Source organism: Agelaius tricolor, unplaced genomic scaffold (genome assembly GCF_023055355.1).
Source record: "Agelaius tricolor isolate 1412-34295 unplaced genomic scaffold, bAgeTri1.0.p SCAF_14, whole genome shotgun sequence".
Lineage (NCBI taxonomy): Eukaryota > Metazoa > Chordata > Aves > Passeriformes > Icteridae > Agelaius > Agelaius tricolor.
Window position 1 is genome coordinate 1456974 of NW_027269274.1, and position 24068 is coordinate 1481041.

At 46.6% G+C, this 24068-nt stretch overlaps 1 protein-coding gene across 7 annotated transcripts in view; it reads right to left on the reverse strand.

Annotated features, from left to right (window-relative positions):
• ITPR1 (inositol 1,4,5-trisphosphate receptor type 1) overlaps positions 1 to 24068 on the reverse strand; it is a 162013-nt gene that overhangs the window by 109839 nt on the left and 28106 nt on the right. For all 7 annotated transcript variants that reach the window (XM_071439294.1, XM_071439295.1, XM_071439293.1 and 4 more), the window contains exons 4-5: positions 4204 to 4319; positions 491 to 577 (exon numbers count right to left, since the gene is read on the reverse strand). In XM_071439294.1, coding sequence (XP_071295395.1) covers positions 491 to 577; positions 4204 to 4319 — 203 coding nt within the window. The remainder of the gene's footprint in view (positions 1 to 490; positions 578 to 4203; positions 4320 to 24068) is intronic.

Below are 24068 nucleotides of genomic sequence, written 5' to 3' on the forward strand. Positions count from 1 at the left end.
AACTTGTGAAATGCTGGGGACTAAGTGGCTCTTCCTGGTAAGAGACAAAGCTGCTCTTCTCTTGCTTTGATTGGTCTGATCTAACAAAAAAATATAACTATTTCTATTGATTTTCTTTCTCTGTGTCAGTTTATGATTTCTATTTCTATTGATTTTCTTTCTCTGTGTCAGTTTATGATTTAAGTGTCAAGATTTCACTGTGAGAGGATATTTGGTGTTGTACATGTGCCACCTCCCAACAACTCTAATGAGGGCTCTAACAAGGATTTCTGAAGAAAACCATCAATGGTGACATCAAAACCAAGCACAATTAACCCATAATAAAACACTGATCACATCACAGATATAACACCCAGGATCCCCCTGCAGAGCACAGTGAAACCTGGCAAAACTACAGGCTCTTGATCATCAATCCCAGAAATCTGAAGTCCACTGAGCAGGCAATTTTCAACTAAATCCTCTGCAGCTTGCACAGATGTTCACAGCCTACCTGGATGACATTCCCATACTGGATGACTGTTCCCAGCAGTTTTCTGTTTTCAGTTTCGTTCTGTTTCTTTTCCAAATCTGCTGCATGCTGAAATTAAAGGAGAACAGTTCAATTGCTGAGTGTTTTAGAAAAGGGGGTTTTACAAAACTCCCTTTTCTTCAAGATTATTTCAAAGGACTGGAAAAACAGCAAGCATCTGAAAGAGCCTAATTTCCTCTTTTTCCAGCTTCCAACAGTGTAATTTCCAATTCCCTTTTTCAACTGTTTGGGGAGATAGACACACATCATTTAAGTAACCCGTAATTTGGGTACAATTGGACAAAATTCTGGAATAAAACATGAAATGAAAAGCTCAGACGAGACAGAAGACAGATACCTAGGGAGGGAAAGGTGAAAAGGGGATGGGTAACAGCTCCAGCCAGGAATTCTATCTTCCTTTCTACTGACTTCTACACAAATTGAAGAAAAAGAACCCAAGCTGAGGTTCTGTTTTCCTTTGGCAATACAGGCTCCAGCTGGCATCCAGGCTGTGATTTTCTGGAGCCTCCAGTGCCCCTCCCTGTGCAGCAGGACCACAGGGGAGGCACAGAGAAATGCCCACTGCAGCTCTGGATGGGAGAGTTCCCCACTCCCCACACCTGGGCTTGTGCTCCCTGAGCTGATGGAGCCTCTGTGCCACAGCTGAGCGTTTCTGCACCACCCTGACAGGGCAAGCAAAGGGGAAACCCTTGCCAAATTGAATTATTATAAAGACACAAAGCCCTAATTAATAATTAACAATGAGACTCCTGCCATTGCTGTTTTACAAGTGAGCTATTTGGCCCAGGCTGTTTTTAAACAATTTCATTTAGTAAAGAACTTCTTCACTTCACAGGAAAGATGATGTTTTGAATTAAAAACATAAATCTGTGTGTGCTTTAACTGCTATCTGGAGGTGGAGAGCAATTTAAAATTGGACTTTTTAGGAGGCTGAGCATCAAGGATTATGGTTTGGTTCTCAGGTCTCAAGGACTGTGGTGGGTCCAAATTTTTCTTGGAGAAGAAAAGCCCACAGATCCTCACTACAGGGAGGTGAAGGACAAAGGAGCAGCTGTTTGCACACTGTTAGAGAATTTCACCAGCTCCAGCTCACTCAAAATGTGCTGTTTTCAGATGCTGTGCTAGGTATGAAAACTGCCTTCTTACTCCAGGAGAACCTGAGATACAGCTGCTCTCACAAATCCAAAATTTCATTCAGTCACGCAATGCAACACCATTTTCTCTGTATTACTAAAATACAACTTTTTTGCTTGTGTTGCAAGTATTCTGTCAATAAAAGGTTTCTTGAAGACACCAGAGCCCTCCCAAACAACAGCAACCACAGCCAGGACTGCCCTGCCACACTGGTGCCACACTTATTATAAACACAAAACCCAATTTTTCTTTTCTGTGCAAGTTCAACTAGGACTTAGGATGTACTACAGAAGCACTCCTCAGACCTGACAGTCACTCCAGGAGAAGCAATTCTGTGGCCACTAGATGTCAGCTCCTCAAGCAGCTCAGACGCTGCGACCACAGAGAGAGACAAGTGTCCCAGATTTGAAATCCCTTAAATGGCATTAACTTAAAATAACCTGACCTCAGCATGGAGAGCTCCATGGCAGACAATAAATTCCACCAGCAGACAAACAGAAGCCAAAAAAGGCAAGTGATGATGATGAACACGTCTTGCATCATCAGCTGCGTTGGAAATGCAATGCTCTGATAAAGAAATCTCATCCTGGGCAGAGCTCACAGCTGTGAGCACAGGGGTTCAGAGCTCTCCATGTGCCAGCAAGTGGGAAAGGTGACACATGGACACACAGGACTGGCAGGAAGAAGTTCTGATATAGAAATGTCCATGGGACACCATTATTTTCAAGCCCCAGGTCACTGCAGACCTGATCCAGCCCATCAGAGTTCACATCTAAGTGATGCAGATTGAATAAAGCCCAATAAAACTGCAAGGCACTCAAATCCTTCCTCCAAATCAAGCAGGTCTTGGTGGGACATTTCTGTGCGAGCATTACTGGGCTCAGGCTAATCCTGGAAAAATTTCACCCTGGAAAAACCTCACCCTGGAAAAACCTCATCCTGCATTTCCAGGACCCTGGCACAAAAGGGTCAAGTGTCAGCTGAGCAGGGAGAGGTCCCAGACACCCACACTGGGACGTACTCAGGGAAAGGGAGACAGCTCCACATGAGAATGCAATCCAGGGCAATGCCAAAGCCTTTTCCTTCTACATGTTGCAGTATTTAGACTCTAATGTCCATGAAAACTCATAAACTCTCCCTTTTGCTGATGCACAGCCAACCCCAGAACCCCCCTCACCCTAAACCTGCTGCCACAGCCTCCTTCCCTTACCAACAGGAGAAACACGGCCCAGGTGAGGGAGCTTTGTGCTACCAAAATAGCTTTGTCCCTGCCAAGCTGATACTTTTGGGTTATAAATACATTTCTTGAAGCAGAAGGAGTCCACCAGTGGGTCTTTGTGAAGTGCAGAGCAAGGCAGCCATATGGCAATCAGCAAGTGACACTCTCCTACGGGGCCATTTCGTATTCCAGGCTACAATGAGCTTAATATAGGCTCAAAGAACCTAAAAATATTCAGAATTGTAATTTTGACATGAAGTACTCCAGCTATGTAATTTTAACATAAACACTGAGTTTATTTAACTCTAAAGTCAACAGATGGTATTTAAGTTAAGTTGGCTTTTTTTTATATAGGAGCTCTAAAAACAGCAATCAACTGCCTTACTGAGTTTTCAGCTGCTGAATGTCAACATTTTACCCAGAAAATATTAAATACTGCAAGCTAATAAGGAAGGAGAGGCTGTCTGGCCTCATAATTACTCATAATTACCCATCAACCTTCCCATATATCAACAGCAGCAATGTTTGTTTGAGCAGTCCCAATAGATTGACCAGCAGCTCCTGGTTTCCCATGCTGGGATGCAGGGCCTGAGAATTCTCTATGCAATTGTTTCAAGGGTCCCTTTTTTATGCTTTTAACACCCAAAATGCTCCCCTGGAGCATTTTATCTCTACCACAGGTTAAAGACAAGAGCTCCTGAGAATTCTCTGTGAAATTGTTTCAAGGGTCCCTTTTTTATGCTTTTAACACCCAAACTGCTCCCTGGAGCATTTTATCTCTCTATTTTATCTCAGGTTAAAGACAAGAGCTGCCAGGGCTACTCCAGTATCGTGGAAACAGCACTGGGGGACACAGGCCTTGAGCAGGAACAGGAGGGGGTTCTGTCCACTTTCTGTGACTCAGACAGAACCCAGGGAATGGCTGGAGCTGTGCCAGGGCAGGTTTAGGATGGATTTTTGGGAAAGGTTCTTCCCCCAGAGGGTGCTGGGCACTGCCCAGGCTCCCCAGGGGAATGGGCACGGCCCCGAGGCTGCCAGAGCATTGAACAACACTCTTGGGGACAGGGTGGGATTGTTGGGGTATCTGTGCAGGGCCAGGAGCTGGGATGATCCCTGGGGGTCCCTCCCAACTCAGCTTATCCTGTGACTGTGCCATAAATAAGAGGATTGAAGACTTGGACTGGACATCTCCAAAGGAATCTCGCACGCTGATTTATTTCTACGTTCGCTCGGAGTCTCCTCCATAACTGTGCCAAGCTGGCTGGAAATGCTCGTTTGGAGCAGGATGGGTGTGAGGAGGGCCCTGCAGAGGGATACTCACGTGCAGTTTGTTGAGCAGCACAGCATCTGTCGTGCTGTTGGCTCCGGGCTTTGCTGCCTTCCAGAACTGCTTCTGCGCCGAGTAGCGGTTCATGGGACACAGCTTGAACAGGCAATCTAGAAAAGCAGGGAACAAACACAGCCATGGCTTCAGCCTCTCATCATCATCATCTGGATTCCTGCTGCTAACGGTCTCCAACCATTCCAGCAGCAAGGAAAGCTTTATAAACAAATTCCAAAAAGCTCTTGATCAGACAAATGCTTTTCTGAGCAACAGGAATGTCACCCCGTGCATGATAAAAACTAACTGCTGCTGCCAACATCTGATGCAAGACCAGAAAATTTATAACTTGTCCCAGTCAAAAACGGTACCAGACTAAAATGGGAACATGTTCCAGTGCTTTCCCAGGCAAACAGACTTGGTTTCTGCACTTTCAGCTTGGAGTTTTTGTACTTCAGCAGGTAAACTCTGTCAGGCTGGGGGCTTTTTGCTTTGGATTTTTTCACTGCTGTTGTCAGTTTAGTTCTTAAATCAAATCCTTTCTCTTGCTAGGGAAAACTGGGCAAAAAAATAGAAGAAAGTCCTCACCTAATGAAGTGGCAGCAGCATAAAACACCCTCAAACAACAGCCTGCACAAGCACAGACATTCAAGGCATGGCTTGAGGTAACATCAAACCCCTCAGGGTGTCAGGTTCTATACCCAGTGCAGCAGCACAGTTTATTTAACATTCTGCCTGGCTAAAGCCAGGAATCACAGCTCATTAGTCTTATTAAAAATACATTTCTGTATCAGAGATGCTAACTTATCAGTAATAAACCCACATGAGCTGCAGTGACTGTTTTTCCTCCTGTCGTCGCTAAGCAACGGAACACGCAAAAAAATAAATTCAGCTATTCAAAGGGAGCGCCTAAAGTAGCAGCTCAGAAGTTCAAACAAAGTGCCAGAAGAGCCAGGAGGCTGTTCCCAGCCTCTCTGGCAGCAGAGTGGATGTCAGGCTTCAGGCTCCTCATTCACATTGCCTTTCTCCAGGCTCCTGGTGTATCCCAAGGATCAGCACCGCAATTTGGGAAGCAGCAAGGTGAGGAGAAACCCACCTGGGGTTTATCCTGTGTGCCTGAAAAGCAGAGCTGCTTGTCCATGGGTATTCTGGATGCACATCAATCAGAAAGGGAGACGCCCCATGCTGGAGACAGGTCATGGCAGCTCTGCCAGAGGGTGACGTTGCTGAAGGGGCTGAGACAGACCTTGGTAATTTCACCTCTGGATGCTGTTTGAGATGGACACCATCACTCTTCTCATGCCTTTCCTCCAATCCATCCCCAGAGCCCACCAGGCAACACCAAACACCTTTCACAGAAGGGCAAAGAATCCCAGAATGGTTTGGGTTGGAAGGACCTTAGAGATGATCCCATTCCACCCTGCTTTACCAGCCCAGGACCCCAAAACCAGAGCCAGCAGGAGCTGGGCATGGCTCAGCTGGGGCCCTCTGACAGTGACACCGGGGAAGGACAGAGCTCAGGGCATGAGGAGGGACACTGAGCTGCACCTCTGCAGAAACACTCAGCTCCACTTCATCCCCACTGCCAGCCTGGGGCTGCTGAAGCAGCAGGCAAAGTGCAAACCGCACTTCCCAGGTTTGCTCCTCACCCTTTTTTCCATTTCCACCAGGATGATTCACAGAGATTGATAGCACAGCAGAGATTCAAAAAGCCACTGCGGGCTGGCACTTGGAGCTAAGACTCTGCATTGTAAGCAACACACTAGTTATAAAATTTTCTATTTTTGCTTAAACCATCAGTTCGCACAATGACAGCAATTAACACACAGAACTGCAGAGAAGAATTAATTGTATGCTAGATTTAGTCACAGTGCAGTTCTTTCCATCCTTTTTTCAGTCAAGAAAGTTTTCAAGTTAGGCTTAACTTCCAAATTGTTAACTGCAAGTAACCCCCTCTCCTGCCTGAAGCACCCAGAAAGGGCTACAAGAGTTTGACCTCGTCCAGTGCAAGAAGGGAAGGCATAGCATGTTTTCCTTACATCTTCTCCCTTGTAACAAAGCTACTGATCTCAAACAAACAATGAAAAGCACCCAATATATTTATTTTCTAGTATTTGTTCTATGAAATCTATTTCTGAAGTGGATGAGAAGCTCAACTTTGCCTTATTCACCTTCATATGGCCACCAAATGTATTTCGCCACAGGTCAAACTACATGAACTTTCTGGCCAGAAGACTTTTAGATCTCCAGACCCCGCTGCCTTGGATGTTTACAAAGTCAAGGATGTGCTGGCTGAGCACCATCGTGGTCATTGATCTGTAACCCACAGTCCTGATGACTCTGCAAGATAAACCCGTGCTTGTCAGACACCATCCTTCTGGAATTTAGGTCTAGTTCTACAACAGGAGCCAAAAATCCAAAGCCAAAAATTAAAAGTGAAGCCAAAGCAGCCCAAAGCATCACAGCTCCCTGCTCCGCTCAGTGATTCAAGCAGCTTTAGCCACATAGGAAAGGTGATAAATAAAGCAATTACTGCACAGTAACGACATCTTTTTATAGACTGTTTGTTGCATATTAACCAGGAAGGAATGCATTTTGCTTTCAGATCTTCATGATACACAGTGAAAAATGGCAGAATTGCACAATGAGGTAGTATAAAAATAAAATACTACGTCACTGTTGATGAAATGATGATACATCAAGCCTGAGCACCCAACAAAGGCCCTGCAGGAAAAAGGGATTGCATAATCCTACACTACCCCTTCAGGATGAGGAATGCTCCATGGGCACGTATTAAATGTGCTTTTCAGTCCTTCCCAGCTAAATCCTGCTCTTCCCTCAGCAACTGCTCCACATAGAATAAAGTGAGGCTGCAACTGCACCACGTGAGAGATGAATGCTCTCACTGGTGGGACACTCACAGCCCACGTGGGCCTCTGCCACCTGCAGCTCCTGAAATATCACAGCGAGGATTGGTTACCCTCCGCGTGCACCGGCAGCACAGAGGAGTCGGCAAAAGCGAGGATCCTGGGAAGGGTAGAAACCCCCGTGTTCCAAAGTATTTTGGGGTTCAAGGAAGAGGGAAACTTGCCAGCGACGTTATTCCAACTGCCATTCCTTCTATCCCATGCTCTTCATTTGCTCTTCTCTCTTCTGCATTCTCTTCTTGACTAGACTGTGCTCCTTCTCAAGCCAGCAGGTTCCAAACTTCCAACCCTTCCCTCCAGTCCAAGCCCAAGCAACAACATCTCAAATGCCCAACTTTTGCTTTCACAGTACAGTGAAAAACCTGACAAAGACAGCTTTTGCTTTTTCTTACCATGGATTCCACCACATGCAATTTTATGTCACATTTAGGTAGTACATTAATAAGATTATTTGAAAATATAATGCAAGACTTCTCCAAAATTGCAAATTTGCAAAAAGGTTAGAGAGGCTGAAATGACAGGAGAAGGGAGTTGGGTATTTCAGAGCCCACCCAAGACATCAACACCTTTTTCACACAAAACTGCCTGAAAATACCTAAGTCAAACATTCCCATGTCTCCCCTTCAGATGTTTCTCCCACTGTTTTGGGCATCAATTCCAGTCTCCCCTTGAGATGTTTCTCCCATTGTTTTGGGCATCAAGTGTTGCCACTACGTCAGTTCCACCCTTGGTCTATGGGACAGCTCAGAAAGCTCCTGAACACACACTGCTGCCACCCAAGGCTCCCCCAGACAACATCAAACACCTCTCAGAGAATGGCAAAGGTTCATGGAATCATGGAATATCTTGGGCTGGAAGGGACCTCAGAGCCCACCCAGTGCCACCCCAGCCATGGCAGGGACACCTCCCACTGTCCCAGGTGCTCCAAGCCCTGCCCAGCCTGGCCTTGGGCACTGCCAGGGATGCAGGGGCAGCCCCAGGTGCTCTGGGCACCTGTGCCAGGGCCTGCCCACCCTCCAGGGAAGGATTTAATCCCAACATCCCCTCCATCCCTGCCCTCTGGCAGTGGGAAGCCATTCCCTGTCCCTCCTTGCCCTTGCAGTCTCTCCCCTCTCCTTTTTGTGGCTCCTTGAGGAACCATCCTGGCTGCTGCCAGAGCCCAGCTCAGCTTTGGGGGCCCCAGCCCATTTCCCTCCCCCTGTCCTTCTCCAGCACACCCATTCCAGAAAGATCTGGAAGCAGTTTCAGCTCCAGCCAGGCTGGTTGTGCAATCCACCACTCATCATTTTTTCCAAATCTCCACTGCCTATTTTAAGCACTTAGGAGAAGGTCCTCACCAACTTTTCTGCAGTTGGAGAGAGCAGGAATCAAATACTTTGCTGGCAACAAAAAGGTGTGCTGTTATTTCGGGTTTTAAACCCAGATTCCCCAAAATGCCAACTGGAGAAAGGTAAGAACCAAGAGAAATTACTCCCCCTCACAAAAAAATTATACTTTAGGGTGCTTTCAAATGAGGGAAATCTTATAAAGATGAAGATCTTTAAATAAGTCACTTACAAATCCACTGAATATTTAACACCAACACAGCTGTTTCTTCATTACTTGGAAAAACCAAACTCAGTTTTGCACAGCAAAACTAAAATTAAAAGAAAACCAGCAATTCCCTGCTGAAATTTAGCATTTTCTCTTCAGACTTTTCTATACTTAGATACCTGATATTTTCCCTAGGCCAAAGCCTGCTCACAGGAGAGAATAAACACACTGATAGTATCTTTTCTTTTTATTTTAAATATGAAAGAATAGCAGCAATGAAGAAGTAACGTAGCTGGCAATGATGGACACACTGTAAATAGAAGTTGTTGACTTTGTATTTATGAAATTGCACAGCTTTAATACACTCACAAGGATGGTAATGCTCCACAAGATGAGGAGTTTATTTAAAGACAAAATGAAGACCTCTCTTGTGCTCAAATGCAGTATTTTCACACAGAAGACTTGGAGAATAACACAAAATGCACATATTCAGTCACAGACAAGTTTCACCTTTTCAGAAACCCTTGGATTACTCCATCATCTATTTTATACTTGTTCCCTCTGAGATTTAAAATTAATAGATGACAGCCTAAGAGGTTCAAAGAATATAGAACAAAAGCAGCTACAGAAATGTGTTGATTATTAATCATTCCCGCATTTCCATGAAGAGGGAGAAAAAAGAAGCTGATCCTGCTGCAATGCCTCTCTTTGTGATGAGAAGACATCCTTTCATTCTCAGTTCTCAGGGATGGAGCTTTGCTGGGAGCACAGCAGCTCAGAGCAGAACGGGGTTTTGAGGTCCCAAAGGAGCTCCAGCCACCCACAGCTCCACCCCAGCAAGAAACCAAACCTGGGCCCTGCACATTCAGCCTGGGGGAAGAACTCCACTCAATTCCAGCCTCATGCTGCCAACAGTTGTGCCATTCCACAAGGGGGGAGACTGAAGCACGGGTGAGCAGGGTTGGTATGGAACAGGGAAATCTGGGGCTGCCCCTGGATCCCTGGCAGTGCCCAAGGCCAGGCTGGATGGGACTCTCAGCACCCTGGGACAGTGCAAGGTGTCCCTGCCATGGTCCTTCCAACCCAACCCATTCAGGGATTCTATCCCAGGCCCAAAGGTCCCATAGCAATCCCCTCCCTCTGCAAAGAGCCCAATCACTCAGGATTCAAACCTTGAACTAATTGCATGACAGAATTTATCAGTGGTTTCTGCTGTGGTGACGTCTGTTACCTCCCTGCTTTGTCCTACTGCATCTTGTGTTTCAAGGGCTTTCAACACTTTGCTTTTTAAAGCAGAATAAAGGGGGGAAAAATCATGCTTGCAACCAACATTTAAATTGAGAGCGTGCACGATTTGTGATCTAAATATATTTTAATTTCTATGTTAAAATAACCACCCTCAACTCCTATCTGCAAGACACGAGGGTAACCACCCTCTTGCTATTATATTCATTTATGCAAAGCTCTACCAGTGGGAATTGCTGCTTCATTTGTTCAAGCTGTAACAACACAGGAAATAATGTAATTGTTATTAACTTGGAGCTGAGGTATCAAAGCAAAAGGAGAAGACTGAGCAGAGATTTCAGAGAGAGAAAAATTATCCACCTGAGAGCTGGACACTGAATATCAATGTCCGCTAAAGCTGACCTGAGAAATGCACCTTTAAGTAAACACCTTGTGCTCCAAAGAGTTCAGAACACACCAGTGTTTGTTTTATTTCTACACGTAACCTCTTTGGTCTCCTTCAAAAAGAAAACTGCTACTCGAAAAGAGAGAAATATTTAGACACTGGATACACAGGCAGTTCCAAAAGGAAACATTTGCAGGAAAGACCAGATGCTTTTTTCTATCTCTGGTACTGAGGGAAGATGCTGGGTGAAAACACAGAGCCAGAAGGGAGAGCAGCACAAGTAGAAAGGAAAAAAACCCAAAACCCCACTGATTGAACTACACCATATCCCATCTGACATCCATTCAGGCTAAAAAAGCAAGAAAACCATTCCTAAAACCATTCCTCTCCTTGCCATCACAATGGATAATGTGTTCCTGGATGGGCAGCACTGGCTACAAGAGATCTGAGATGGCAAAGCACAGCAAGATCCCCCAGAGAAAGCTGCTAAGGACACAGTGAGTGCACCAGGACCCCTGGGAGCATTAAGGTGCAGCCTCATTTATGGACACAATGGGTAACTTCAACCAGGAGAAGCTACTTTAGAATAATCTCTTTATAAATCATCAAAGCACCTTGATGGCTCCTGGCTAATAACAGAACCAAGTCAGGAAAAAAATCTCTCCGTGTTGAGGAGAGAGGAAAAGAGAGAAAAAACCCCTTAAGTGAGGGGTTCAGAGCTGCACACATTAATGAGGGCCAACCCAGGATCCCAAGGAAGCTGCTGGTCCCACTGAGGGTTTCTGTCTTACCTCAGCTCCATCTCTGGTCTGGCATGAAAAGAAACCCTGAATAAGAGGTCACCTGGACAAATGGAAAGGCCATCCCTTTCTCTCCCTCATAAGCACAGAAAATCAATTTTTACACACAAGGAGAAGGATTCGTACTTTATAGGAAGGGAATTCAGCAAACTAATGTCACAGGAGTTGCAGAAGCCACACTGTTGTGGCTCCAGCCTTTGTCCCAGCCTGAGAGCTGGATCCTTGACCCAGGAAGCCATTCCCAATCTCCATTTCAATAGTTTCCATGACAAACCTCCCTGTGAGACACCACCACAATTCTCAGGACAGGAACCCTGTGACATTCCCTCCTCAACATCTTTGGGTCTTTTCAGATTACATTTTACCCTGGCAGTAAGCCAAAGCATATTTATTTTCTGGCTGAATTTCATTGAATTTTGGCTGCTCACCCCTTGGATTTCACTCTCACATTTGCTTCTTCACTTGCTGCTTCTTTTCCGGATGAAAGTTCCTGCTGAAAACAGGGCAGGAAGTGGGGGCAGGAGGCAGGGAAAGCTTGGACAGTCTGAGCACAGGAAGAACAAGGAAGATCAAATTTCAAACCCCCTCTGGAAGCATCAGTGTTGACCAGCATGGAAAGAATACTGCTCTGCTATTAGACAGAGCTGACTGAACAGCATAATAAAAGTCACTTCTATTTAAAAACATTTCGTGTGTGTTTCTCAAGGAATGAGCCGCCACAGCATCACGCAAGAGAAAAGGCAAATTTTTCAGCTGTTCAATAAAGCAACTCCATTTTCAGCTCTTAAATGGATTTGGCTTCAAGAAAAACTGCATTGCCAAAAAAATATGTAGGGAGATTAAATAAATATTTGATAATATTATTGAGGTCTTGCTTGGAAGAATGGAAGAAATAATAAAATTGAATTTAGTGCTTCAATTTTTCTTGAGCTAATGAAGCGCTTGGGATCCTTTTCCTGAATTGCTTTATTTGTTTCTCTCCCTCTGCACCAGGTGCTGCCCTCCTGAACTGCCAGCCCACTGCCTCCTGCAGAATCCCAAATGCAGGTTCACAGGGCTGGGAGCCCCCTGGAGAGATTGCTCAGCTCATCCCTCCCTTCCAAGGGCAGAATCAGCTCCACTCCTGAGGCATTACACCGGAAGGGATCCCTTCCAGCACTCCACTATTTCTGTATCTAACCCGTTCATTTTTACAGATTCCTGCCATGGAATCTGTAAAAATTGCAGGAATCTGTAAAAATGAACATGGACATGGCAGAAGAGAACTTCTCCCTCTCCCAGCAGTACCTGCAGGCTCCTCTGTCCCACATCTACCAAGATGCAAGACTGGTCAGGGGCCTTCCTGCCCATTTCCCTCCTGGATTTTCACTCAAACCTTTCTGGAAGTACAAGAAACTTCACTTGGGGCTCTGCCAGAAAGCAGAATTGGAAAAAATAATTACTGGGTTTTAGCAACGCTTCTTTTTCTGTATTTTCCAAGGCAGCAACTGCACTTTTTGTCACAGCACAGCACTGACACTTTCTTTTCTAACCACAGTTCCCACACCGTGGATCCTTCCCTATCGCACTGCCACGTGCCCACCCTCCTTCTCTCTGGATGAGCCAACTGAGAGCAGTCTTGGACAGATTCTGAGTGAATTCCGAGCTGGTGTCTCCTCTGCAGAGCTCACAGAGCACAGCCAGCTGTCACCAACACTGTGGGCAGACATGGGCAGCACCCAGGAGCTTTGAGCTGCCACAGACGCTCAGCCTTCCAGAAACTGGCTTAATAAAGCAAAGATAAATGCAAAAAACCCAGGCCTGCCTCAACTCTAGGAAACAACACCCTGGAGCTGAGCAGAGCAGAGTCCTGCTGCTCAGCTGTGCTGCAAACCCAGCACAACACCCCTGCCCACATCTGCTCTGAGTCTGCAAGTCTGATTCCTTCCTTTCTACTGCCGGACTCGAGTCTTCCACCTCCCGAAGGCCTCTCCCTTCTCTCCACTTTAAACAGTCCCCATCCTCTCTGGCAGGGGCCCAGAGATGCTCTGCTGAGCCCTAGCAAGTGATGCAGCTCAATCTGTCCAAGCTCGCTCCGGCGCTGGGCGCCGCTTCCCCTCCTGGGAACACAGCACGGAAAACGCCAACAAATCACACAGCTAATTAAAACCTGGCCTCCAGAACGTAATCCCAGCACTGAAGGATGCACTCTGGAAGTCATTTTAATAAGCAGGTTATGCTGACAAGGTGTATATACCCCATAAACACAAGTGCTGCCATATATTGCCTCTGCAGCAGCAAAGCAGAGAGCAAAACAGCCAAGCACTTCTAAAAAGCACAATATTCCAGTCTGACGGCACTTAGGAGTTAAGCTGTGCCAGCACCGCTGCTGAAACACAATCCACGGCTTTAGAGATCAAAAATGAAAGTGGAAAATAGTCCCTAAAGCAGTAAAAGAGCCCCTTGCAGGCAGAGCTCGGAGCTGTGCGTTACCAAATAAGGGCAGCGAGCGGCGGGAGCCAAGGCAGCGGAGCCGGGCTGGATCCGCAGCTGAGGCAGGCAGGGATGGGAGGCAGCCAGCCCCGCTGGGCTGCACTGCAGAGGGGAACAGCAAATGCTCCCTGGGCCTGGGCGGGAGCAGAGCCTGCCAGCATGGGCCTGCAGGGGTACCCCCCTTGGGGTACCGTCCCTGGGCCTGTGGGGCCGGCAGCGCAGGGCTGCCACTGCAAACACCAACCCCAGAGGCTGTGAGAGACACCCAGGGGCTCCTGCCATCTCCTGAAGCACCTGAGAGACACACAAGGACCAGGCTGGAAGAGACCATCAGGAGCATGGAGTCCAACCCAGCCCCAACCCCTCAACTGAACCCTGGCACCCAGTGCCACATCCAGGCTTTGTTAAACACACCCAGGGATGGGGACTCCACCACCTCCCCAGGCAGGCCACTCCAGAACTTTATCACCCTTTCTGTAAAAGCCTTTTTGCTAACATCTAACCCAAATTTCCCTGGAGCAGCTTAAGACAAAGCCTGCAAGGAAAACCCCAGATCCTGGGGATGTCTGTGTGTCCCACAAGGATGCAATTCACCTGCTGCATGGAGCTGCCCAAGTGCTTCCACACAAGCACAAACACAGAGCTGCTGAGCAGAAACTGCTCCTTTTTCAACTTCAGCTGAGCTGTTGTTTTCCTCTCTCTTTTTTAAACGCATGGATGTAATTCAATTTATTTCTGCCTGCTCTACTAGCTCATTGTCTTCCAGCAAAAGAAGCGGAACACGCTCTCATCCATCTCAGGGATGTTTCATCCACGCTCCCAGTGTGAGCCTTCTGCAAAAATAAACACTCTGTTAACTTGGTGTCTATTTTCCAACAGACAGAGCAGCTTCTCTGGCTCCTTGGCTTATCACAGCTGAGGAGAACAGGCTGTAAGAGCCCCCAGGAACACCAAAACTTCCCAGGATAAGCCAAGGAGTTAAAACACACCTGCAAAAAACCCACAAGATTCACTTCTTTAACTCCATGTGCAACTACAAAGCAAAGAAGTCTTGGTTTAGGTGCTGACAATGCCTCCCCCCTTATTGCCCTGAAATCCAGGAGACAAAAACACTCAGTGAAAAGAATGTCCTGTGTGTGTGTGCCTGAAAACTCCACAGAAAATAAATGTATTCAGGCTGCTTTGTGCTACAGCTATTTAAAAACTTCCTTTTCCACAAAGAACAATAATTAGGTATTTTCACCGTTTTCAGCCATTTTCAGGCTGCCTTACTGACACAATGATCACACATGAATCAGGGAGGGAGAATGCTGGATTCAGAAGTGATGGATGGGCTGGGAGAATTATTAAATAACACCAGCTGCACCACTGAAAGCATCCTACACTCACATCCACCCAGAGTCAGCACAGAGTCGTCCTGGCTCACAAACACCACCCCTGCCAGTAGCCTCCAAGCAGAAATAACCTTCCAAGTTCACAAAAATGAACTGAAATCTCCTCTTAGCACTGTCTGCTCCTTTCCGTTCTCTTCCTCCATTTGTTTCAATTACTGTCTTTATTTCCAATCATTAATTGTATCATAATTGCATTAGAACTGTTTTCTGGTTGTGTCAGGTGGTCCAGTCTCTACTTCCAGATCTACACCAGTTTTGAGCCTTGATTTCAGGTTTCAGACTAATTTAATCAGGTTTCAGAAGAATTTTCCTTTTCTGCACAAAATCCTGGCATTCAGGAACAGCAGAAGCAACCAAGAAAATCTGATTCTGTGCCACGGATTTGATAATATCAATTAACAGCTGAGGGTCTGCAGAGCAGGACAGAGGCACAGAGCAGGAGGTGAAAGCCTGAAATGGTGACACAGGGCCAAGGCAGCCACACTCAAATTTAGCCCCATAGAAGGACCCAGCCCTGCTGGTTCCACAGCCAGGCTGGAGCACCCCAAAAGCTCCTGGAGCCCTCTCTGGCTCTGCTGTAAATTGAGGGGAGTTCTCAGAACTTCAGCACACCTGAGCGGTGCCACTGCACCCCTATGGTGGCACTTGCTGTTCCAGCCCCCAAAATCCAGCCCTGGCACCCTCAGTGCCCCTGCCAGCTCTCCCCCAGAGGAGATTTCAAACAAGGCTTCCCAGATTTATGACTCCAGAGGAAAACTGCAGCAGCACGAGGCAGCACCAGGCTGTGTTACTCACCTGATGACCACAGGAATAATTTTTACCCACAATTCCAACCTTTGGGAAAAAACAAGATTCTCAACCCCTCAATCCAACAAGCAACTCCCACATGATAAACCAGACACAAGTTATGAAATCTGGATTGCAGTGTCCTTGGTATTAGAGGTGCTCAAAAAAAAAAAATATATATTCAGAAATAACTGTTTCAGCAAATCCCAAATGAAACCCAGACAATTGATGTTATCCAAAGGCTCCATCATGCAAAGTGCAAACTGTCCTGATAAAATATCTGAACCTTATTCCAAGATAAATGGCACAAACAGAACACAAATTCCCCTTAAAACATCTGAGGACAAGGAAGTTATATAAAAAAACCCAAAAAAAAACTACATGAAAAAGATGTGAAAGCTGATTATCTGCAGTTTCCTGAGCTTTTCAATCTGGATAAGCACTTGGGACTTTCCACATGTATTTCCCATTTTACTGAGCTGCTGTGAAGAGGACACCACTAGGAACAACAAGGTAAAATTGTCTGCCAAGTCTCTGGACTTTTAAAGGTGAACTTCACGATCCCACCTGTGCCTTCTCTCTGTTCATTGAAAACATTCCAGAAGTCTGCCACTTTCCATCACATACACAAACTGCACCTCAGGGATTTGCAGAACAAATCCATTCTTTTTTATTAAGGAGCACTTAGATACTACACGCAAGTGAGATGAAAAACTTCTTCAGGAAAGGATTAAGGGTCCAAACAAAAGATATTGGCCGGCACCAACTCAGTGAATTGTATTTCCATGATCTCCAGCCCTTGCAGAAACAGAGAACCACTAATGAACACAAGTGTCACTGGTGCCCTGTGGCAGCACTTGCACTGTGCAGATTTCCCCTGTGGCTCATTCCAAAAGCTTTGAAGGCTTTTTTTACAAGGTGAAGCCACTGCAGGCATGGTTAAAAATGTGACAAAACCTCTGTATTTGAGGAGAAGCAGATGAGCTGCTGGAGAACCACGTGCACTGCAGAGCAGTTGCTGAGCCAAATCTCTTCCATGACATGTGAGAATAATCCTGTATTTTTTACAGGACAATACTGAGGCTGAAGTGTGACAGCAGCTCCGAGCAGGCACAGAACAGCACACAGGGATGGAACAGGTTTGCTGCTCCAGCCCTGAGCTGCACTACTACAGACACTGCCAAGTGTGACAGTTTGCATGCACATTATCTCCATTTCTTGGATGTAACATGTCTGGAAAGTTGTCATCAGCTTGCCCACACTCCCAGACACCGAGTCCCACGTCTGGGGGCACAAATGACCGCTGAACTGAGAGAGCTTCCAGCCTGCACTCCCGGGCTGCTCGTGGATTCTGAGTGACTTCACACACCCCAACCTCGCCCCAGAGAACAAGATTTTCTTACCAAACACCCCTGCGTGGTGCTTTTCCTAATAAATACACCCAAACAGCTGCTGAGTACAAGCCTTAAGCCATATGCCTGTTACATACACAAATCAACTTTTTCACTAAAAATATTTAAACTGAAACTGTTGATAAACCCACTGTGATGGAGCAGATGGATCCGTCAGTTCCCCATCCATCAGAACACCCTTTTGCTAGATTAAAAACTTTGCTAGATTAAAAAGAGGACTTTCAAAGTAATAGATTAAAAATTTGCAGAGGACTTTCAAAGACAGTAACAGAGTTGTTCTGCACAACCTTGAAGGGGCAGAGTCACAGAATGAACTAGGCTGGAAAAGACCTTTGAGATCAAGTCCAGCCTATGAGCAGACACCTCCTCACCAACTACACCTTGGCACTGAGAGCCATGTCCAGTCTCTTTTAAAATCAGCTTAAACAGTGCAGAAATGCACACAGGGTGGACAAGGAACTTGACTAAACCCAAAGGGCCATGAAGGCCACCATGCCCATGATGTTGTCACCTCCTCCCTCCTGAGCAGTGCAGGGAAAGCCACTTTGCTCACACCCTTCCCCACAGCCCATGTGGGCTCTCCCCAAGGGCTGCACAGAGCTCTGGACAGCACGAATTCCCAGGATTGCCTGCAGGAGCAGCCTCGCTGGAGGATCCTCCCCCGGTGCCCCCAGGCAGCTGCTCCTGCCTACTCCCACCCCACGCTCTCCTCCATGGCAACCCTTCCTGCACAGGGGAAATGCAGGAGAGGAGCAGGGATGAGCGCTGAGAGCTCAGCACAGCGGGCACCAGGAGCGGCTGCACAGCCAGGGCAGCACCTCAGCCCTTGTGTCAACTACAGCCAGAGGTGGGACTGGCTCCATGTGAGCCCCAAAAGCCACAGCTGGCAGCTGGAGGTGGCACCCAGCACAGCGAGCCCTCCCAGGAGCCTGTCAGAGCTCCAGCACAGATGGAGAATTCCTGCAGAGCCACGCCTGAGTTATTCCCCTGGGCACCTTCCTCTCCCAACCATCACAAATAGCCAGGCCTATCACCTATTCCTGCCATCCTCAGGAGTGTTAAACAGGGATTAAAAGGTTCTTGCAGCCTGACCACAGCTACGTGGTTCCTTCCTGAACACTCCACTAGCTCTGGTCTGTGTGTACTTACTCAGGATCTGCACTGGTGTGTATTTACTAAGGATCCACTCTGGTTTGCATTTACTCAGGATCCGCTCTAGTCTGTGTGCATTTACTCAGGATCCGCTCTGGTCTGTGTGTATTTACTCAGGATCCGCTCTGGTCTGTGTGTATTTACTCAGGATCCGCTCTGGTCTGTGTGCATTTACTCAGGATCCGCTCTGGTCTGCATTTGCTCAGGATCCGCTCTGGTCTGTGTGTATTTACTCAGGATCCGCTCTGGTCTGTGTGTATTTACTCAGGATCCGCTCTGGTCTGTGTGTATTTACTCAGGATCCGCTCTGGTCTGTGTGTATTTACTCGGGATCCGCTCTGGTCTGTGTGTATTTGCTCAGGATCCGCTCTGGTCTGTGTGTATTTACTCGGGATCCGCTCTAGTCTGTGTGCATTTACTCAGGATCCGCTCTGGTCTGTGTGTATTTACTCGGGATCCGCTCTGGTTTGTATTTACTCAGGATCGGCTCTGGTCTGTGTGTGGTTACTCAGGATCCGCTCTGGTCTGTGTTATTTACTCAGGATCCGCTCTTGTCGGTGTGTATTTACTCAGGATCCGCTCTGGTCTGTGTGTATTTACTCAGGATCCGCTCTGGTCTGTGTGCATTTACTCGGGATCCGCTCTGGTCTGTGTGTATTTACTCGGGATCCGCTCTGGTCTGTGTGCATTTACTCGGGGTCTGCTCTGGTTTGTATTTACTCAGGATCTGCTCTGGTTTGTATTTACTCAGGATCCGCTCTGGTCTGTGTGTATTTACTCAGGATCCGCTCTGGTCTGTGTGCATTTGCTCAGGATCCGCTCTGGTCTGTGTGCATTTACTCAGGATCCGCTCTGGTCTGTGTGCATTTACTCAGGATCCGCTCTGGTCTGTGTGCATTTGCTCAGGATCCGCTCTGGTCTGTGTGTATTTGCTCAGGATCCGCTCTGGTCTGTGTGTATTTGCTCAGGATCCGCTCTGGTCTGTGTGCATTTACTCAGGATCCGCTCTGGTCTGTGTGTATTTACTCAGGATCCGCTCTGGTCTGTGTGCATTTACTCAGGATCCGCTCTGGTCTGCATTTGCTCAGGATCCGCTCTGGTCTGTGTGTATTTACTCAGGATCCGCTCTGGTCTGTGTGTATTTACTCAGGATCCGCTCTGGTCTGTGTGTATTTACTCAGGATCCGCTCTGGTCTGTGTGTATTTACTCAGGATCCGCTCTGGTCTGTGTGTATTTACTCAGGATCCGCTCTGGTCTGTGTGTATTTACTCAGGATCCACTCTGGTTTGTATTTGCTCAGGATCCGCTCTGGTCTGTGTGCATTTACTCAGGATCCGCTCTGGTCTGTGTGCACTTACTCAGGATCCACTCCGGTCTGTGTGTATTTACTCAGGACCTGCTCTGGTTTGTGTGTATTTACTCAGGACCTGCTCTGGTTTGTGTGTATTTACTCAGGACCTGCTCAAAAGTTCCTCTGACACATTGAGAAACTCTCACTAGGTGACCTGACTGCTTCAGCAGCAGCTCTGTCCAGAACCAACTCTCTCCACACCACTCCCAAAGAGCTTGAGGACATAAAACAGCACAAGGCAAATCTCACCCTCGAGGACATTTAGTGCTGTACAGAGGAGCTCAGCATTCATCTGGAACAAAAATCTGGGTAAGCTTACCTTTACACTTGAAAAATGATAATTATTTATAAACAAACATTCTCCTTTCTACTCACCAATATCAGGGCACTACTATGCCTTTTACACTGTAAAAATCTAAATATTGGAAGTGCGGTTTAAATTAGCACAGTGCACAAGATACTGCCAGTGGATTATCCACCAATAAAAACCACATTTGGAGGCGGGAGAAACTCTGGGAGCTTCCAACACGCGCCACACAACAGATATTCAAAGTAGCTGAGTCACTGTGGGTTTCTGAAATGAGCCTCCACCAGGACTGAAGGAAGGAACATGAAGTGACAGGCACTTCAAAATCTCTGACAGATAAAAGTTTTTCTTTTAAAGTTCCTGAGTTTTTCAGTCTAAGGCTGCAGCTTCTTTACTTCACACTTTTTTCCCCCTTTTATTTTTGGTTTTTGAAGACTTTGATATCAAGCTCCCAACACAATGTTTAACTTCAATCCTGCATTAAACATCAGAGCAAGGACCAGGCTGAGCAGACTTCTAAAAAGCCAGTGCAGACAGACAAATCCAGCAAAGGTACAAGAAAGAGAACAGCAAATGCAAACAGTGCAAATACCTGGAGGGAACACAAGGTACAGCAAGATGGAATTAATTCAGTGTGAGATGCAGGGGGCTCCCCCAAACCTCTTCTGGTTTTAGGCAGGAGCAAACCTTGGGGAAGGATCCTCAGTACAGCACAAATCTATGCAGACATCAGGTAGGAAAATAACACAGAAAGCTCAAAGGAAAGAATTTCTGCTCAGAAAAATCCCCTGTCCCTGGAAATGGCCTGAAAACAAGAACCCATTTTTATGGGGTTTTTTCCCCCCAAAGAACTTTACTTTTTCTCTAAGGTTTTGGGATGTGCTTCTGAATTTCAAAAAATGAAAAACTTGGATATTTTCATATTTTTTCCTCAGTAAGGGATTCATGGAGAAGCTGGAAGAACAGAATATTTCTCCTGTTCGATTCTGAACATTGTTTTACTCATTAGTGAGAAGAATAAGAACTCCATGTGGACCCCACATCTCAAAACCTTGCTAAGATTTCTCCTCCCATCCTTCCACAACCCCCCCTCTCCATTTAGTGGGTGCAGAGGCAGCCCAGGGAATTGTGACACCCCTCTGGAAACACATCCTGAAAGAGCTCAGCCTCAGCACAGCTGCAGGGCTTCCCTCTCAATCAAACACTGCATAAAGGCACAGATTAAATCACATTTCTTCCCTTTACAGCTCTCCCTGCTACTCCTCTGCCTTCAAGGTCCTCCCAATATTGCTCAGCACTGAGGACTGGGAACACTGAGCAGCTGTGGTGATGCCTTCTGATCTTTCAAGGTAACTGCACCTAAATACTGAAAAATAAACATGAAAACACATCCTTTTTCAGTATTTTTGCATCAGATAAAAACTACAAATTAAATGTCAACCGTGATATTAAAATTAAAAGGATGTGCTGTGAAGTATTAGTGGATATTCAGAGCATAAGCTGCTACAATTAAACATAAAATCATCTCTCTATGTTGTATTCCTTTCTCCTACAATGTTTATTTGTTTATATATACATACAGAAATATACACATGAACCTGTAAGGAGACTGCAATACAAATAAGCTGTTAAAACCCAGTTCTCTGCAGGCAAATTCTGATCCCAATGCAGAATTATCATCTGTCAAGTTGCCCAAATCATCTCAGAACACAAAAACTTGCAGCACATGACAGGCTGCATATGGAAAAAATTATATTTGGGATTAAATCTTATAGATCATATTTGAAGGATCTTCTCCTCATTGTCATTTTTCATGACCAAGGCCATCTGCCTGACAGGGAGTGGGAGGAAAAATTCTTCACTTATTTTAAAGCTTGTCAATGCCAACCAAGAACGTTATTTGTAAAATCTATATTGCCTTCAGATTTACCTCCAGTCCCCAAGGCAGGAGCTCGGGGTGCTGCCATTCCTATTTACTGAGGATGCACTTTGCATCAGGGGAGGATCCCTATAGAGCCACCATCCCATAATAGTGCCCAGTGTTCCTGGAGCAAACACACAATTCTCATTGCCCAGGAAAATGTGGTGATCGAGTCACTCTTACAGAACCTCAATTTCTGAGCAGGTTCTGTGGCCATCACCTAAACAGGGGACATGATTTGCTTTCCAATCAACAAGGAAAATGCACTTGTGAAGGGCAGAACAAAGTAAGTCAACACTACCCCCAGTAAAGCTGCACCAAAGGCTCCAAAAGCCTCTTTGCTCAATCCTGGTGTTAAGACATGAGCAAGAAGTCAAAGGCACGTGGATGCCATAAAAATTTTTCCATAAAAACCCAGTTAAATGTCCCTGGCAATGCCCCTGGCTGAGCAAGGCTCTGTGCTGAAGCCATTTGTGACCAGGCAGCAGCACAGATCCAGCACTTGGTGCTGGAAATCAAAGCTGGGAGTGGAGCTTTTGCCAGATCAGCACTGCAATTCCTGCTTTTGGGAGGGGTTTGGGAAAGCACCCCAGGAACACCCAGCTCAGCCCTCCCTGCTCCTGTCCTCCCCTTCAGACAGGACTGAACCCTCCCTCTCTCCCCACTGCTGCTGCTCACACTCCAATAATGCTGAGATTTATTCCTTTTCTCTGACAATAAAGCACAGCTTTAGGGCAGCAGGAGCAGCTGAGGGCTGGAATCCCCAGCCCAAACCAGCCCCTTTGGACTGGCTCCCAGAGGTTTGGGCCACCACCAGCCCCAAGCTCTGCCCCTGGGGCTGCTCAAAGCCAACTGGTGCTGCCTGGAGATCACGTGCTGCTCCAAAGGGAGGGAAGGCATTTTTGCAGCTCTAGCTCAGATTTTTTCCTTTTCAGGATGGCTGCTCCCTCATCCAGCTCCCTCACTTCCTCATGCCTGCAAGTTCTGTGTTTATTTTTTCCTTGTATAATTTTTAACCTCGACAAATAAAAGGGTTGACATTCACCGAATGCAAGGTCCAAGTGCTACCAGATTGCTCCTGCATAGCACAGCTCTGTATCCTCAGTAAAACCCAGCTCAGGCATCATTTGCTCTGGTTCAGGCAGGGGAGGATCCTGTGGCAGTGTTCTCAGCACTGTCATGGTTTCTCTGCTTGCAGGAGATTTCTTCCTCTGAACATCTCACTGAGAGCTACACAAAGGCTCTTCAACCACAACACAAGGAGTTATGTTTCCACTGAACTTCTGTACATTACATAACCAAAACAGATGCTCATTGCCAACACTGAGGCCTCACTGCTGACTATTTTCACAAATTAGGAATGAAGAAGTGTTAGCCCTAACACACAAGTCCCTCGAGCTCCTCTCTGACTGAAGAGTTGTTCATCAGAATAAAATTTTCAAGGCACACTGCAGTCAGTGTCAACCTGTAATGGCTATTCTGGTGTTTCCACGCTCATGTGAGACATAAGGCTTCTTCTACACATTTGTCAGGGACCACTAAAGCTAATCCAGGATTTTTTCAGCTCCCTACCCCCAACCAGCCACTTGCCAAAGCAAGGAAACAAACAGTTTATTCCTCAAGATCCAGTCAGGTGCTTTTCAAGACTGACCTCAAAGCAGCAAATTCCTCTCAGGATGGCAAAACCATGCAAAGCAGTTTTCAGAGACAAGAACCTTCACCAACAGCTCACTTGTTTCCCGGAGTTTGGATCACAAACTTTCGAGTCAGGCAGGAAAGACTGGAGGTTTTTATACACTCAGGCCCCAAACGAGCAGGAGCTTGACAGATCAGCACTGGCACCTGGCTCTGCAGCCAGCAATGTGAAGAATGCAGCAGGAGGTGCTGGAGGAGAGGGATCCCACTCAGGTGCTGACACATGAAACACCACCCTTCATGCTGAAGGATGACTCCAGATCCTGCAAGGAGAAGGGCAGAACATCCCATCCCCAGCAGGGTGGGAAGGGAGGCAGCTGTGAGTGGCACAGGGGGCTTGCTGAGGACACCTGGCAAGGTCTGCAGTCCCTCACAGCACATTTCATGGCTGGCTCTGCTGGCAGCCTCTCCACTCTCCTTCTGACTGCTCTCAAACACAAGCACTCACAGCTTCACCTCCCTGAGACATCACCACTGCAGCCAG